Source organism: Capricornis sumatraensis, chromosome 3 (assembly GCF_032405125.1).
Source record: "Capricornis sumatraensis isolate serow.1 chromosome 3, serow.2, whole genome shotgun sequence".
NCBI lineage: Eukaryota > Metazoa > Chordata > Mammalia > Artiodactyla > Bovidae > Capricornis > Capricornis sumatraensis.
In genome coordinates, this window is record NC_091071.1 from 20267420 (window position 1) to 20286161 (window position 18742).

General features: G+C 46.1%; 1 protein-coding gene across 2 annotated transcripts in view; it reads right to left on the reverse strand.

Moving 5' to 3' along the window:
* PRKCB (protein kinase C beta) overlaps nt 1-18742 on the reverse strand; it is a 374584-nt gene that overhangs the window by 59872 nt on the left and 295970 nt on the right. For both annotated transcript variants that reach the window (XM_068969543.1, XM_068969542.1), the window contains exon 10: nt 2791-2964. In XM_068969543.1, the coding sequence (XP_068825644.1) occupies nt 2791-2964 (174 nt within the window). The remainder of the gene's footprint in view (nt 1-2790; nt 2965-18742) is intronic.

An 18742-nucleotide genomic window follows, 5' to 3' on the forward strand; every position in this document is an offset into this window, starting at 1 on the left:
GCATGCCACAGTAAAGACCCAGCACAGCCTAAATAAATATTTTAAAAGGAAACTGTATACCTATGGCTGATTCATGTTGATGTATGGCAGAAACGAACACAATATTGTAAAGTAATTATTCCCCAGTTAAAAGTAAGTAAGTAAAAGAAACTGCTATTTGTCAAAGCTCAGAACCTGCAGCCTGGTCCTCTCTGTTCAAAAGGCAAATGTTAGAAAGATGTTAATGGCCATGCTAGCACCAAATAGTTGGAGAAGGCAATGGCACCCCACTCCAGTACTCTTGCCTGGAAAATCCCATGGACGGAGGAGCCTGGAAGGCTGCAGTCCATGGGGTCACTGAGGGTCGGACACGACTGAGCGACTTCACTTTCCTGCATTGGAGAAGGAAATGGCAACCCACTCCAGTGTTCTTGCCTGGAGAATCCCAGGGACAGGGGAGCCTGGTGGGCTGCCGCCTATGGGGTCACACAGAGTCGGACACGACTGAAATGACTTAGCAGCAGCAGCAGCACCACATAGAAACATCCTCCTCAAGGTACTCAGAAGAATGTACAGTGAACTAAAAAGAACACAATTTAAAGTCCATGCAGCATCCAAAATCACCCTTCAAACTGCCCAGCACCATACTGCATGGTGGTACATGCTCCACACGCTGGCAAACACGACTTCAGCTCTCTGCCGGCAGCAGAGTGAAAATCTTCTCATAGCCCATTGTCACCAGCAGACCCCGATAAGAGGCTGGTGGGTCAAAGCTTCCAAAAGAAATACTGCATACATGCTCCTAGAATGTTCCCTCTCTCTTGACCTGTGGCAGGGAGACTGGGATTCGGGGCAAGGGCCCCAGCAGAAAAACCATCCCTTCACCCAAAATGCAGGGAACAACCTGGGGACTCTTTAACTTCTCCAGACTCTGCTATCACAGCAGCGTTCCATTGTTTGCTAATATCCCCATGTCTGTCACCTTTGCTTTAAGAGGAGAAAACAGGACCTAGCTTCTCAAAAAGAGGACCTAGGTTCCTCAGCTCTATACCTCAGTACCAGTCCAGGCCAAGGGCAATGTTAAATGTCTGTGAAGTGGATAACCAACATTTATGAGTGTCTGGGGGCTTCCCAGGTGGTGCAATAGTAAAGAATCTGCCTGCCAATGTAGGAGACATGGTTTGATCACTAGGTCAGGAAGATCCCCTGGAGTGGGAGATAGCAACTCACTCCAGTAGTCTTGCCTGGGAAATCCCATGAAGAGAGGAGCCTGGCGGGCTACAGTCCATGGGGTCACAAAAGAGTTGGACATGACTGAGCAATTGAGCTGAACACAAGAGTGTTTACCAGGGAACAAGCACCGTGTTAAGCACGTCTCATGTGTAATCTCAGTTCCTCCTCATAGCAACCTTGGATGCAGCTACTATTACCCCTTTACATATGAAGAGACTGAGGCCCAGCAGGGTTGCATAATTTTCTCAAGGCCACTCAGCCAGAAAATGACAAAGCTGAGACGTGAACCCAGGTCCCTCTGACCCCAATATGTACCAAGAAACTCTCACAACAAGGAAGGAGCCAGGTTCTGACTCTGCCCCTCTCACCACAGGTAGTTCTACAACTAGTGTACAGCCTGCACTGAGAAAACCCATCCCAAACCCAGTTCCAGGTCTGGCAGGGGACTCAGTAGAACTTAGTGGAGCACAGGACTTGGGGATGCTGGAGGAGAAAAGAAACTTTAAAGCACACACAACTTATAATAGCATCCCATAGTGCATAGGAGATGGGTTCTAAAATCAGAATGGAGGGTGCAGACTGGAGTAAGTCAAAATAATCTTGAACATGCCCTGAAGGCATCTTTAAGACTCTAGGCCTTTGCCCTGCGAAGCTTCCAAAGCAAGAATTAACTCTCATCTCTTTGCATTTTGGCTCTGCCCTGCCTTCCTTCCCCTACTCCCACCCTCTCCACACACACAGTGTCTGGTACCTGGGAAAGGCTCACAGATGAGGCAGATGGCTGAGAAAGCTAGGTCCTATTTCTGAGAAGGTCGTGCTCTTAAAGCAAAGGAGACAGACAGGGGGAGAGTTACCAGTCTATGCAATGGGGGCTGTGACAGCAGAACCCGGTGAATGGGGCCCCAGATTGTGGTCTGATTGCCACAAGCACCTGCTTAGGGTTGGAGAGCCAGGTCTAGTATGCACAGGGGGAAGGAAAGAAGTTGTTCAAAGGATGCCTCTCATTCTCACAGATGAAAGTAGAATCACAGTGAATAGCAGGTAGTACACAGATTTCCTCTTCTTCTTAGAAGCCTAGCTCTGAGCTCACCATCCCCTACCCACGCTGTGCCCCCTGCCCCAGGAGTCCTATGAGGGCCATGCAATCTGCACCATGGAATCACACATTTATTTGAAGGATCTGGAGGCCCGACCCTGACCCTGTAGGGGCACCCATGAGGACCTCTGCCCTCATCCCCATCTGTAACTGCTGCTAGAACATCTCAGACTGTGGTACTGAAAGTCCTCAGTCCCTGTCCCCAAGTCACCTCTTCCTGCCAGAGGAGGGCCCTGCTCAGTTGGTTATAAAACCAATTGCCTGAGTTTCTTTATCTTTGTTGAAACAGCATCTGCCTCAGGGGAGAGCGCTTCTCAGTGGCAACCTCAGAAAAATGCTCCGCAGCCGTCCCTGGGCCTGACAGCTTTCTGTCTCCAGGATGGGAAGGGCCCGGGTGCCTCTAGGGGGTGGCCACTGCTAGAACCACTCTGGCCAAAGCCTGGAAGCCTAGAGGTGGAGGGGTCCGGCCCCCAGGTAGTTACCATGGTCTGGAAGCAGGAATGAAGCTGGGTCAGGAAGGGCGGCTTCCCGGGCAGGGCCAGCACCCGCTTCTCCACCATTGTGCATTCCACGTCATCATCTTGGATGACCACGTCCTTCTTCAGGATCTTCACGGCATACAGCTCATCTGTGCCTTTTCGCTCTGAGAGCATGACCTGCAAGACAGCGGGCATGTCAGTGTAATTGAAGGGGCCCCTGGTGAAGCCACTGGTGGCTAAGGGTCATTCAGATCCGTTCCAAGCTTCTTCCACATGCCCTCAGTGGATGCTGATATGATACATGAAGTTTCCCACGGACCTTGAAACTTGAATGGCTGAACCCAATTGAAAAGAGGGTAGTTCCAAGACAGAGATAAGACTCACCGACATAGAAAACAAATTTATGGTTTCCAAAGGGGAAAGCGGGGGTGGTAGGATAAATTAGGAGCTTGGGATTAACAGAGACACACTACTATATATAAAATCGGTAAATAACAGGGGGCTTCCCAGGTGGCTCCGTGGTAAAGAATTTGCCCATCAAGCAGGAGACTCGGGTTTGATTCCTGGGTCGGGACTATCTCCTGGAAAAGGAAATGGCAACCCACTCCAGTATTCTTGCCTGGGATATCCCTTGGACAGATGAGCCTGGCAGGCTATAGTCCATGGGGTCACAAAAGAGTCAGACACAACTTAGCGGCTAAACAACAACAAAACACCAAGGATCTACTGTACGGCACAGGGAACTATATTCAGTATCTTGTATTAATTATAACCTCTAATGGGAAAAGAATCTAAATAAAGGAATATAGATAGTATAAACTGAATCACTCTGCTGTACATCTGAAACTAACACAACATTGTAAATTAACTAGCCTTCAATTTTTCAAAAGAAAACATTTAAAAATAGAAGGCAGTTCCAAGAGTGATGAGCATGTATCAAGATATCCCTCTGGGGTACGTATCAATGCCCAGTCAAACATAAACCCCGTGAGCGCAAATATCTTTGCCTGTTTTATTCGTTGGTGTACCCACCATGAGCCTGGAATAGTGCCTGGCACACAGCAGACGTTCAAGAAGTATTTGTTGAAGGAAGGAATGATTGAATTTCTGATAAAAACTGAATTGGGGGCAATGGTTCTCTTATTCTTTCAGTTATTTAATATTTCCTAAGAGCCTGCTAAGCATGGAGAAACACCATTAGATGAGCAGGCACGTTTCCTGACACTGCATTCCAGGGAGGAAGGAAGACTTTGGACATTAATTACAGGGATGATTAATGTAATATTTTAACATTCCCTCCTGTGTCCTGGGGCTTCCTTCCACACAGCCATGGACACAATCAGAGCATGTTAATCAGCGTGGCTCGTGACACATCATTATTTTCACTGGTTGTGACTATGCCAGAGGGAAGAGTGACCCGCAGGTACCATTCTCAAGAAGCCTCTTAGAAGTATGGGGCAGGACCATGTTGTTCAAGACCTAACCTGGTCTGGGGGCTTCTGAGAAGGCTTCCTGGAAGAAGAGGCAATCAGATCCAAGTAACACACTGCACCCACTGGGTCAGATATTTTGCAGGCAATAATATCAATCACCACATTATTTTGAGTACCATGTGCCAGACAATGAGTGGTTCTCATTTATTATTTCTCATTCACTTTGCCTAAGACTCTGGGAAGTCAGTACCATTAAGAACTGCATTTCATAGGGGAGAGGCAACATAGGGGTGGCCGATTAAGAGGTACAGACTATTAGGTATAAAATAAGCTACAAGGATATACTACACAACACAGGAAATACTGCCAATATTTTATAGTAACTATAAATGGAGTTTAACCTTTGAAACTTGTGAATCGCTACAATGTATGCCTGCAACTTATATGATATTGTGTATCAACTATGCTTCAATAATAAACAAAAGTTTTAAATTAATGAATTAAAAAGAAAAGAGCTCTATCTCATAGGTGGCTCACGCAAAGTAAGTAACCTGTGACACCAAAAATTCAGTTAGGGACAGAGCCAGGATTTGAACCCAGTCTACCTGAACTAGAAGAAATGGAATAGCCATCATGGTCAACAAGAGTCTGAAATGCAGTACTTAGATGCAGTCTCAAAAATGACAGGATGATCTCTGTTCGTTTCCAAGGCAAGTCATTCAATATCACAGTAATCCAAGCCTATGCTCCGACCAATAATGCTGAAGAAGCTGAAGTTGAACGGTTCTATGAAGATCTATAAGGCCTTCTAGAACTAACACCCAAAAAATATGTCCTTTTCATTATAGGGGAATGGAATGCAAAAGTAGGAAGTCAAGAAATACCTGGAGTAAGAGGTAAATTTGGCCTTGGAGTACAGAATAAAGCAGGGCAAAGGCTAATAGAGTTTTGCCAAGAGAACGCACTGGTCATAGTAAACACCCTCTTCCCATAACACAAGAGAAGACTCTACACATGGTCATCACCAGACGGTCAATATGAAAATCAGATTGATTATATTTTTTGCACCCAAAGATGGAGAACCTCTATACAGTCAGCAAAAACAAGACTGGGAGCTGACTGTGTCTCAGAACATGAGCTCCTTATTGCCAAATTCAGACTTAAATTGAAGAAAGTAGGGAAAGCCACTAGACCATTCAGGTAAGACCTAAATCAAATTCCTTATGACTATACAGTGGAAGTGAGAAATAGATTTAAGTGATTAGATTGGATAGACAGAGTGCCTGAAGAACTATGTATGAAAGTTCATGACACTGTACAGGAGACAGGGATCAAGACCATCTCCAAGAAAAAGAAATGCAAAAAGGCAAAATGGGTGTCTGAGGAGGTCTTAAAAACAGCTATGAAAAGAAGAGAAGTGAAAGGCAAAGGAGAAAAAGAAAGATACACCCATTTGAATTCAGAGTTCCAAAGAATAGCTAGGAGAGATAAGAAAGCCTTCCCCAGCAATCAATGCAAAGAAATAGAGGAAAACAACAGAATGGGAAAGACTAGAGAGCTCTTCAAGAAAATTAGAGATACCAAGGGGATATTTCATGCAAAGATGGGCACAATAAAGGACAGAAATGGTATGGACCTAACAGAAGCAGAAGAGATTAAGAAGAGGTGGCAAGAATACACAGAGGAACTATACAAAAAAGACCTTCACGACCCAGATAATCACGATGGTGTGATCACTCACCTAGAGCCAGACATCCTAGAATGTAAAGTCAAGTGGGCCTTAGGAAGCATCACTATGAACAAAACTAGTGGAGGTGATGGAATTCCAGTTGAGCTATTTCAAATCCTGAAAGATGATGCTCTGAAAGTGCTGCACTCAATATGCCAGCAAATTTGGGAAACTCAGCAGCGGCCACAGGACTGGAAAAGGTCAGTTTTCATTCCAATCCCAAAGAAGGGCAACGTCAAAGAATGCTCAAACTACCGCACAACTGCACTCATCTCACGATCAAAATTCTCCAAGCCAGGCTTCAGCAATACATGAACCGTGATCTTCCAGATGTTCAAGCTGGATTTTGAAAAGGCAGAGGAACCAGAGATCAAATTGCCAATACCTGTTGGATCATAGAAAAAGCAAAAGAGTTCCAGAAAAACATCTATTTCTGCTTTGTTGACTATGCCAAATCCTTTGGCTGTGTGGACCACAGCAAACTGAGGAAAATTCTTGAAGAGATGGGAATACCAGACCACCTGACCTGCCTCTTGAGAAATCTGTATGCAGATCAGGAAGCAGCAGTTAGAACTGGACATGGAACAACAGACTGGTTCCAAATCAGGAAAGGAGTAGGTCAAGGCTGTATATTGTCACCCTGCTTATTTAACTTATAGGCAGATCCATCATGAGAAATGCTGGACTGGATGAAGCACAAGGTGGAGTCAAGATTGCTGGGAGAAATATCAATAACCTCAGATATGCAGATGACACCACCCTTATGGCAGAAAGCGAAGAAAAACTAAAGAGCTTCTTGATGAAAGTGAAAGAGGAGAGTGAAAAAGTTGGCTTAAAGCTCAACATTCAGAAAACTAAGATCATGGCATCTGGTCCCATGACTTCATGGGAAATAGATGGGGAAATAGTGGAAACAGTGACAGACTTTATTTTTGGGGGCTCCAAAATCACTGCAGATGGTAACTGCAGCCATGAAATTAAGACACTTGCTCTTTGGAAGAAAAGTTATGACCAACCTAGACAGCTTATAAAAAGCAGAGACATTACTTTGCCAAAAGGTCTGTCTAGTCAAGTCTGTCTAGTCAAAGCTATGGTTTTTCCAGTGGTCATGTAAAGATGTGAGAGTTGGACTATAAAGCTGAGTGCCAAAGAACTGATGCTTTTGAACTGTGGTGTTGGAAAAGACTCTTGAGAGTCCCTCGGACAGCAAGGAGATCCAACCAGTCCATCCTAATGGAAATCAGTCCTGAATATTCATTGGAAGGACTGATGCTGAGGCTGAAACTCCAATACTTTGTCCACCTGATGCAAAGAACTGACTCATTTGAAAAGACCCTGATTCTGGGAAAGACTGAAGGTGGGAGGAGAAAGGGACGACAGAGGATGAGATGATAGGATGGCATCACCAACTCAATGGACCTGAGTTTGAGTAAACTCCGGCAGTTGGTGATAGACAGGGAGGCCTGGCGTGCTGTGGTCCATGGGGTCGCAAAGAGTCAGACATGACTGAGCGACTGAACTGAACTGAACTGAACCTGACCTCAAGGTCTCTGCCTTTATACGCTCCACTTGTCAGAGCTCCAGAAGACTCCTCCAGGAATTTAGGTGGCTGAGGAAATGAAAATACTCACCCATTTTTCCTTCCCTAGCCCTCACCAAGGCAGAAACAGTGACTCCACTGAGATGTAAAGAGTAGGCTGAAGACAGACATTTTCTGCTCCCAGATTCCCCAGGAGGCCAGGGCTGGGGCAAGAGCAGGGAGGGCCATGAGCAGAGGTGCATGTGTAGAGGGAGTGAAGGCTGGTAGAAGCCAAGCCGTCAGCTGGGAGGACCCCCCAGGACACGGGAGAGACCTGCTGTCCCGTCACTACTGGTCAATGCACCGTCTAACAATCCTGAATACTTGTGAACACCCCACCCCACCCAACCACCACCACGCAAGAACCCAGGAAAGTGGCCCTGAACTTCTTGAATGTCAGTGCAGCCCCCTGGCTGGAGGAGGAGCAAGACAGATGTCTGGGGATTTCTCCAGGCACCAGGCGCAGGCACCATATGTCTGTTTCAACTACCGCCATTCTACAGATAAAGAAACTGAAGCTCAGAGAGATGAGCCTGCTCGAGCTGACTGTTTAGTCCATGTTCAACGCATGAGACAGGGCGCTCAGGGCTGGTGCACTGGGACGACACAGAGGGATGGGATGGGGAGGGAGGTGGGAGGCGGGTTCAGGATGGGGGACTCATGTATACCCGTGGCTGATGTGTGCTGATGTATGGCGAAAGCCACTACAATACTGTAAAGTAATTAGCCTCCAATTAAAATAAATGCATTTTTAAAAATGCAAATGTGACCAAGCTACTCAAATGCCTTAAGTCCCTCAGTGGCTCGTTCAAGTGAAACAATTCCATGACCATGTCCTGTTCTCTCTTTCCCTGTGGCTATTCCATTCCCACTGCCTGCAGTGTCCTCTCACACTCGTTCACTGCTCTGAGAATCTGAGATTCAGCTCAGCTGTCACCTTTGTCTATATCCCTCAATGATCCACGAGACCAAAGGAGTCACTCCCTCCTCTGGACCATGGGACTGCTTTGCAGCTCTGCCAGGTACTTGACGCAGGTGTTTCCTAACTTCATTCACCATTCATGTGCCTTTTTCTCTTTTCACATTTTTCCCCCTACCACATAAACTGATATTTCATCAGTATTTTTCAAACCTAGTCACATCTTTACTTAACCACACTTATCTGAAAAGGAAACTCTGGATCACCACTATTAATGGCAAGCCTATTGAATCCTTAAATGAAAGATGAGAAGAAAAATAAATATGAACAGAGCAGCACTAGGAGATTCTAGCTGGATGCTACTGGCTGCTGAAAGTACTGAGCCAGACCCTGCATTTTCTCCTTGTTTAAGGAAAAAAGTGATATTAGCAAATGTTAGCTATCGGTGGCACACGGTCAACAAATGAGGCTTTCTGGTTCAAGTAATTAGAAAGACTAAGAGAAAACCTAAAAAGAGAGACTAACCTTATTATGTTGCAATTTAATTTTATTTCACATCACATCTACTTACCACCTTTAAAAACTCAAATTACTAAACTAAAATCATCTTGCAAATCATCAATACTATGTGCTTTACATCTTAGAAAATACGTTGCATTCATAGTTACAGTTATTTTTGTGTGTGAAGATTCTCAGTGCCTTGCCTGTCCTAAGCTACAGGGGTAGGGGGAGAATAAGCCAGTACCAGAATGCCAGGAGCCAGCACGGGAGATCCCGCCCATGACAAGGTCATGTGGAAGAGAACTGTTAAGCAAGGCTTCAGGACACGAGGGGCTCCCTAGACCTGCTCAAGCATCTACCCCAAAACCAGAATCTGTCTGTCTTACTATTTTATGTCTTTCATCAACTCTTCCGACATTAACAGGGGGCACAAGCTGGTTTTAGAAAAGGCAGAGGAACCAGAGATCAAATTGCCAACATCTGCTGGATCATGGAAAAAGCAAGCAAGTTCCAGAAAAACATCTATTTCTGCTTTATTGACTATGCCAAAGCCTTTGACTGTATGGATCACAAGAAACTGTGGAAAATTCTTCATGAGATGGGAATACCAGACCACCTGACCTGCCTCTTGAGAAATCTGTATGCAGGTCAGGAAGCAACAGTTAGAACTAGACATGGAACAACAGACTGGTTCCAAATAGGAAAAGGAGTACGTCATGGCTGTATATTGTCACCCTGCTTATTTAACTTATATGCAGAGTACATCATGAGAAACACTGGACTGGAAGAAACGCAAGTTGGAATCAAGATTGCCGGGAGAAATATCAATAACCTCAGATATGCAGATGACACCACCCTTATGGCAGAAAGTGAAGAGGGACTAAAAAGCCCCTTGATGAAAGTGAGAGGAGAGTGAAAAAGTTGGCTTAAAGCTCAACATTCAGAAAACGAAGATCATGGCATCCGGTCCCATCACTTCATGGGAAATAAAGGGGAAACAGTGGAAACAGTGTCAGACTTTATTTTGGGGGGCTCCAAAATCACTGCAGATGGTGACTGCAGCCGTGAAATTAAAAGACGCTTACTCCTTGGACCAACCTAGATAGCACATTCAAAACCAGAGACGTTACTTTGCCGACTAAGGTCCGTCTAGTCAAGGCTATGGTTTTCCCAGTGGTCATGTATGGATGTGAGAGTTGGACTGTGAAGAAGGCTGAGGGCCGAACAATTGATGCTTTTGAACTGTGGTGTTGGAGAAGACTCTTGAGAGTCCCTTGGACTGCAAGGAGATCCAACCAGTCCATTCTAAAGGAGATCAGCTCTGGGATTTCTTTGGAAGGAATGATGCTAAAGCTGAAACTCCAGTACTTTGGCCACCTCATGCGAAGAGTTGACTCATTGGAAAAGACTCTGATGCTGGGAGGGATTGGGGGCAGGAGGAGAAGGGGATGACAGAGGATGAGATGGCTGGATGGCATCACTGACTCGATGGACGTGAGTCTGAGCGAACTCCGGGAGTTGGTGATGGACAGGGAGGCCTGGCGTGCTGCTATTCATGGGGTCGCCAAGAGTTGGACACGACTGAGCGACTGAACTGAACTGAACTGATCCCCGACCACCTTTCTCTGGAGAAAATCAACTTAGGGCTCTAGAGCTAATAAGTATCCTGGACATGAGAGGAATATTTCAATCAAACCCCCTCTGTTAGCATTCTAGCTTGCTTGGCAGGTTTATCCAGACTCTTGCAGCTACACATGTGATTATTCGCAGCCTCTCAGATGTGAGAGGCACAGGAAGCCTAAAACATAGGGCCTTTCAAAGAGTTAAAACGTATTAGAGTAGTGCTGGTGTAAGATATCATTATTGGGCCAATGCTTGTTGCTAAGTTCCCATATCTCTTCTCCACTGTGCATCTGGGAGTGCTTTAGTTAACATAGTTGGAATGTAAGAAAAACAAGTGTAGCCTTGAATTAACCACATCAGACCTTTGAGCTAATTGGTTCTTTCTTTCTTGTAACTCACTGCACCTTTGCTCTGTGAGAAATGTAACTCTGTTTAGCATTTTCTGAGGCTGACATAGATTAGAAATATAAAGAAAAAACATTTCAAGGGAAAATAAGTTTTCTGGTTGAGCAGCCTTTATCAAAACAGGGTCATAAAATGTTCACAGGCCTCCAAGGCCAGAAGATAATGTACACAACATCGTTTGTGGGAAAGGTATGCAGAAAAAATCCTGGTTTTGATGAGGGCAAAAGTACTGGAATGTTTGGGCTGACTCTGTATGACCTTGTATCTTTCATTTTTCTCTATGTACAAATTAAGGTATAAAAGTCCCTTTTGAAAATAAAGTAACAGGCCTTGCTCGAAGAAGCTTGGTCACCCCGTGTCTTTTTTTCCTTTTCTTTCTCTCTCTTACTCTCTTTTTCAGGGTGATCCCTTGGAGCATAGAGGCTCTCTGCGTTCACTTCCCTGCCTGGGTTTCTAAGACCTGAACGGGAAGACGTTCTGCATCTTCACTCCCTCGGGAGACCAGAAGGGCACCTGTGGCCTCTGTGAACAGAGCAAGCTCCTTGTCTTGGGGCTTTATTGGCTTTCTGTGTAAACCAAGGAATATCAGCCTCTTTCTCTCCTCTATTCCTCTCTCATTCATTCATTCATTCATTTGCCAACACCGTTTCTCCTTCGGGTTCCCCTGGATCCTGCGGGGGCTGGACCCTGGCACCAGAAGACCATTCACACAAGTGAATAGTGTGGCTGTGTCCCAGTAAACCTTTTTTTATAAAAACAGGTGGTGTGCCCAGCACTGGTAGTTTGTTCTAGAACATGTATTTCAAAAAAGATAGACAAAAATCAAGAGTGACTGCATTATCAAAAGGGGCTGAAGTTTAAGTTGGAAATGGACACTAGCATACTTTTCAGTTCTTCCAGATCCTTACCAGAATCTTCTGATTGGGCAGGGGATCTATCTGGCCACAGATGATTGGATCAGAAGTAGATAACTGAGGTTAAGCCAATCAGTTAATCAATTAAGTTTGAGCCAATCAGATGCTCTCATTTAAGACTGCGGAATTAGGATACTCCCAGCAGTCAGTCTGGGGTCATGAAGAGAAGAACAGGCAGATCTGCCTAAAGTGGTCTTTTCCTACACTTGATCTTAGCCAAAAGGCCAAAAAGCAATAAATGGTCCTTTCCTACCACACACAGGCAAAGAAAAATGGCCCAGATGTGGTGGTGGGGGTGTGGGGTGAGGAAAAGAATGTCAGGGAATGATCAAAGGCTTTGCTTTCCAGTTCTTGGTTCCAATCTCTCAGGATGCTTGGCTGTTTCCATAGAAACCTCCATATCTCCCCAATAAAGTTGTTATTTTATTTATACTACCTTGAGTGGATTTTTATTTCTTAAAGATCCTGTAAGACAAAATTATTGTTTGAGGAGCTCAAATTCTTAATACAAGATAAACTTCTTGGGGAGTCAAATAGCATCAGGTTATAGTACATGACCTAAAACAAGGCAAATTCCATTCTTTATAAACAACAGTGCCTCCAGTATTCTTGCCTGGAAGATCCCATGGACAGAGGAGCCTGGCAGGCTACAGTCCATGGGTTCCCAAAGAGTTGGATGCAGCTGAGTGCACAGCACACATACCTGTCGATATCAGGATTACATGGGGATATTTGCTTACAAGACAAGGTTCCAAGCTCTACCTCTGGTCTAGAAGCTCTGACTGTGGCCTGGGAGTGAGCATTTAAACAAGCACCTCCCCTTGATTCTAATTACTAAATTTGTTGCTCTGAGGAACGTCTGTGTGTGTGTGTGTCACTTGCTCGGTCTTATCTGTTTGTGACCCAATGGACTATAGCTCTCTAGGTTCCTCTGTCCCTGGAATTCTCCAGGCAAGGACACCACAGTGGTTTGCATTCCCTTCTCCAGGGGATCTTCTGGACCCAGGGATCAAACCCAGGTCTCCCACATTGTGGGCAGAGTTTTGACCATCTGAGCCACCAGAGAAGCCGCTGAAGGTCCAAAATCTGTGCTATTTCTCAAAGGGCAGAGTCTGTGCCCTGTCCCGTGAACGCGGGCAGCCTGTGAGGTACTATCAAATCGACTCATTTAATATAAGAGCGAGGACGTTCCACAGGCAAAACAGAACTCTTGAGTTTCCCAACACGTTTTCTGCAGTCAAGGGACCTGCAAGACAGGTCAATATTAACATAATCAAGCTTTCCTTTCAATAGGAATCCTTCTGTCCTTGGAGGGCTTTTTGAGAGCTTCCTGAGAGCTTCAAGTGATATTCTGTGGCGGTTTCAAAACATGTCGATAGATATTTGCTGTTTCTCAAAGGGCAGAGTCTGTGCCCTGTCCCCTTGAATGCAGGCAGCCTCTGTGACTGCGCCAGTGAATGGAACACTGCGTGACTCAGGAGGCAGCAGCTTCTGTCAATTTCTCTTGGGACACCTGCCTTTGGAGCCCTGAGGCCACTGTGCCAGCAAGGCTACAGAATGAGGCCATGTGGAGAGAAGAGGCCTGGAGAAGACACCAAGAGCTTGCTGTCCAGACAGCACTGGGAACTCCAGCCCCAGCTGGCCCTGCTCCAGCTGCTGCAGGACAGACCCCAAACCACAACCAACCAGGGGGTGTTCCCAATCTTCTGACTCTCAGAAACCATGAGAGGTAATAATATATGAATGGAGTTGTTTTGGGGGGTTTGGGGGCTTCTCTGGTGGCTCAGATGGTAAAGAATCTGCCTGCAACGTGGAAGACCCAGGTTCGATCCCTGGGTCGGGAAGATCCCCTGGAGAAGGGAATGGCTACCCACTCCAGTATTCTTGCCTGGAGAATTGCATGGACAGAGAAGCCTGGCGGGCTACAGTTGTTGTTTTAGACCTCTGAGTTTGGGGACAATCTGTGGTACAACAGGAGGCAACTAGAATAGATTCATCTAAGTTCGCATGTGCCCTAAAGCAACCCAGCCTTGTCAGCTGTGGCCCCTGTTACCTGGCTTTATTTATGTCCTGTGTTTAATTATGCACACTCTTTTCAATCCAAAAATGTTTAAGGCTTCAGTTGAGATGGGTAATGGAAATGGAATTCATTCTGCCTTCCAAATGAATCACCTTTCCTAGTTTCATCCTGGACCTAGAAGACTGGCCAATTCATTCATTTGTTCAGTAAACATGAATTAAGTGTCTGGGATATTCTGGGCACTGAGGATGCAGAATGACAATGCCTTCAGGAAGCTTACACACCAGCACAAATGATTCCCATTCAATTATGATTAAACTCCTGAAAGAGAAGTGCATGGTGCCCATGGTGAATGTTCAGATGGAGGACTTAACCTGATTTGGTGGGCCAGCGAAAGATGCTCTGGGGAAGTGATGGTTAAGCTGAGACCTGGAGAACTGCCAGGACTAGCAAGGTGGAGATGGAGGAGGCATATTCCAGGCAAAGAGAAGCAAACTGTATTCCCTTCAAATTAAACCAACCTGGGTCCATAAACCTTGATAGGAAGTGAGTGCTCAAGCTCTAGAATTCAAATTCCAGATTCTAACTCCCAGCTCTCTGAGATGTAGCAAACAGTCGTCTGCAACAGACAGACCAGCACTGGCAACAAGGTGGGGCGGTGGCTGGACAGAGAACAGGGGACGTTCAAAGGGAATCGGCCCATGTATGTGCCAGGAAGAAAGCAGGCAATGTTGGGGGGACCAGCATATAAGGGAAGGTGGCTAGTTTGGGGCTGATAATGACAACTACCCCTACTTCTTATTTACACGGTGCATCATCTCATGTAATTCCACACAGATGTAGCACAGGTACTGCTACTGCTACTCACAGAGGAGGAAGCCAGGGCTTAGAGAAGTGAGGTGAGTGGTCTAAAGTCACTCCACTAGGAAGTGACCCTTGGAGGTTATCTGTCTCCAAAGTCCATGCTCTTAACCATCTGATTCTCTGAGCCCTATGAATCAAGGGTTGAGTCATGAGGCTGCACCGTCTGCATATTGTTGCTGGAGTGTTTCAAATCTGACTCCAGATCCTGGCCCTGTTCTCCTTTCCCTACCCACCTCTCTTGTTGAGGCTTCGGCCCCTATGGCCTAACTCATGGCCAAAGGCAGAACAGTAGGTCGTTTCTCCACGTCTTATACAGCCACAAACAAATCAGTCATCTGCTTGTCCAGATGAGCTTAGTGTGAGTTAGTGCCGCAGCCATGATTCCAGTTCATCCATCCAGTCCATGAGCTCTCCCAGGAATTCTGTGCCAGCCACGATGCGAGGCCCTGGTGATGTGCCTACAAACAGGATAGACATGGCCCTACTTCTAAGGAGTAAGTGGCTGAGAAGATCTTAGCCTCTTCCACCTGTGCCCTCGAGTAGGGTTGGAACAAGAGAAAGAAATGGCAGAAAAACAGCCCAAGCACCAGCAGTGGCGATGCCATGCTCTAAAATGTCCTTTTCTGTAGACGTGATTTTTCATTGTCTGCCGTTTCTGGAGCTTCCACTTCAGTTAATACCAGCATCGAGGGCGTGGGCTGTTTGTTCAGCTGTCCCTCTATCTCCTGGGTGAGGATTCCAAACAGACGGAAAGGCTGTGCTGAAGTGATGTTCTTATCAAATTCCAAGCCACATCTGTTCCCAGAGAATCTTTTGGGAGAGATGTGATAAACAGCAGCAGCTCCAATGACAGCAGATAAAATGGAGAGCAGCCCAGGGATTCCTAACTGGAAAGTCGGTGGAGATGAACTTTACTGGGAAATCCAAACAGCGAAAGGTGCCTGGAACCTTGGCTCTTGGGGGACGGGACAAGATGGCATTATGGTTAGGTCACGGACTTTAGAAATAGGAGACCTGGTAAATATCCAAGTTCCACCACATACTAGCTGTGTGGCCTCGGGAAAGTCACTTACCTTTTCTGAACTTTAATTGCCTCATCCATAAAACTGGGAAACTGCCAGTGCTCAGCTTTGGGTGGTGCTAAGGAAACTTGAGGGGATAAAGCAGGAAAGCAATACACATGAATTCAGCACTGTGCTGGGGAAATGAAGAGTACTTAGGGACTGGCACTAGTTACAATAACAAAGAACCAGAAGTCTATTCTTGCACACCTGAGGGGACCAGAAATTGAGGTAGGGTTGGTTCCTCCTTGAGGTTTGGAGGATGATCAGTTCCAGAGGTCTCCCCCAGCTTCTGCAGTTGCCAGCAGTCCTCAGCCAGTGGACACATCACCCAAGCCTCTTCCTCCATCTTCACATGCTGTTCTTCCCTGTGTCTCTGTCTAAATGGCCTTTTCTTATAAGGAGATCTGTCACTGGATTAAGGCCACCCTGAAGACTCTTGAGAGTCCCTTGAACTGCAAGGAGATCCAACCAGTCCATTCTAAAGGAGATCAGCTCTGGGATTTCTTTGGAAGGAATGATGCTAAAGCTGAAACTCCAGTACTTTGGACACCACATGTGAAGAGTTGACTCACTGGGAAGACTCTGATGCTGGGAGGGATTGGGGGCAGGAGGAGAAGGGGATGACAGAGGATGAGACGGCTGGATGGCATCACGGACTTGATGGACGTGAATCTGAGTGAATTCCGGGAGCTGGTGATGGACAGGGAGGCCTGGCGTGCTGCGATTCATGGGGTCGCAAAGAGTCGGACACGACTGAGCAACTGAACTGAACTGAACTCATCTGAACTTGACATCTGCAAAGACCCTCTGCCCAGGTTGGGCTTCCCTCATAGCTCAGTCGGTAAAGAATCTGCCTGCAATGCAGGAGACCCAGGTTCAATTCCTGGGTGGAGAAGATCCCCTGGAGAAGGAAATGGCAATCCACTCCAATATCCCTGCCTGGAAAATCTCATGGACAGAGGAGCCTGGAGGGCTACAGTCCATGGGGTCGCAAGAGTTGGCCACGACTTAGCGACTAAATCACCACCACCAGTTTAGGTGGAATTCACAGGATCAGTAGTTAAACTTGAATATATATACTGGGTGGAGATAATTCAGCCCACTAGCCTCGCTGGTTATCATCAGCTTCATCTTTTCAGAGAATGACCAAGGAGACAGCTTGTGAGTCCTGAACACAGCTCTTAAACGGCTAAGGAGACTGGGCCCAAGGGAATTGTGTGTCTGTGTGCTTACTGACAGGAGAGGGAAGTGATAGTTGCGGACCAAGGCCCCACTCCCCACTCCCCCAACTTCAACAGACACCTGCTGAAAGTCCAAAGCCAAACTGAGCCTCCCTCAATTGCTCTCTCTTACATCTCTCATCCAGTGCATCAAGTTTTGTCTATGATACCTTCAAAAAACGTCCACCCCCAACCTCCTTCCTGATCTAAGCCACCATGATTCTCGCCCTGGTCTCTTGCAATTGCCTCCTGCATAATTCCCTGTTTCCACTCTATCTGCTCCCAACCTCCACGGACACTCTGTCCTGCCTGCGGGACTCTTCCCCAGAGGTGCTCAGCAGTGTGCTCGTTCAGTGTGACCTCCTCGCAGAGGTCCTCCCTGACCACCTTCTCTCAAGGGGCAGCCCCTCCGTCACTCCCCACTCCCTTCCTCTTCCCAGCACTCACCACATCTGGCATCCTGTTCATCTGCATTTGTTTCTTTCCTCCCTCCCTAGAAGGTAAGCTCCAGGAGAGCAGCTGTTTGGTTTGACTGCTTCACTGTCACATATACCCACATCTAGGCACTCAATAAATATTTCGTGAATAAATAAATGAAAAGGTCTGAGTGATGGGTGTGCCTTCTAAGTTGTTTCAGTCATGTCCGACTCTTTATGACCCCACAGAATATAGCCAGCCAAGCTCCTCTGTCCATGGCATTCTCAAGAACACTGGAATGGGTGGCCATGCCCTCCTCCAGGGGATCTTCCCAACCCAGGGATTGAACCTGAGTCTTGTACATTTCCTGCACTGGCAGGTGGCTTCTTTACCACTAGAACACCTGGAAAGCCCATGAGTGAGGAGAAAAGAATTAAAAAAAAAAAACCCCTAGGTCTATGTCACTAAAAATCTTCAGTGATTTAGCTTTCAGCATCATTTAGTTTATCTGTGGTTACATACAACTTATAATTCACAATATATTTGAGGCAGCATTCAAGATTATGTAATATTAAACAAGTGGATTTTATGTTATGTAAATTATACCTTGATAAAGCTGGTTAAAAATGATTACATAGCACATAGTATGTGTTTAAGAATGGTACAGAAAAACCAGAATAAACTTTTTACCCAACCCCCAATATGTGTGTGTGAGTGTGTATGTGTGTGTGTATTTTATAAATATAGTATGTGTGTTTGTATGTATTGTACTATTAGTTTCCTAAAGGCCAAAGCAACCAGAATTACGTGAAACGATGACAAAAGTTTATATTTCCTATAAGGAAAATCATTGGTTGCAGAGAAAAGTAAGCTTTCCCTGGAACTTAGGTCTAGAAGAAATGTCCCGTGTGGATCGCGGACATGCAGTGCTGCCATGGATGATGTTCTTAGCAACATCCCTGCGACCAGGTCAGAGGAGGTAGAAGTGAGACCATACCATTGAGCACAGTCAGAGCCCACAAGTTTGACTAATATACAAGGGTCAGGAAAAGACGGTAACTGGATGAACTCAGATGGTGCATTTAAAATAGAGAGACACATCTGGGGCTCACAGAGTCCCCAAACAGTAATTCTGGAGGAGAGGATCTGTAAGATGCAGAGAGCTGAGGCTGCACGGGAGAGGGACGCAGAAGCAAGTTAAAGTCAGGTATGTAGCGTGCAGGCCTCCAGGGGGACCCCGAGCCCCTCTGCCCGCCTCTCCCACACC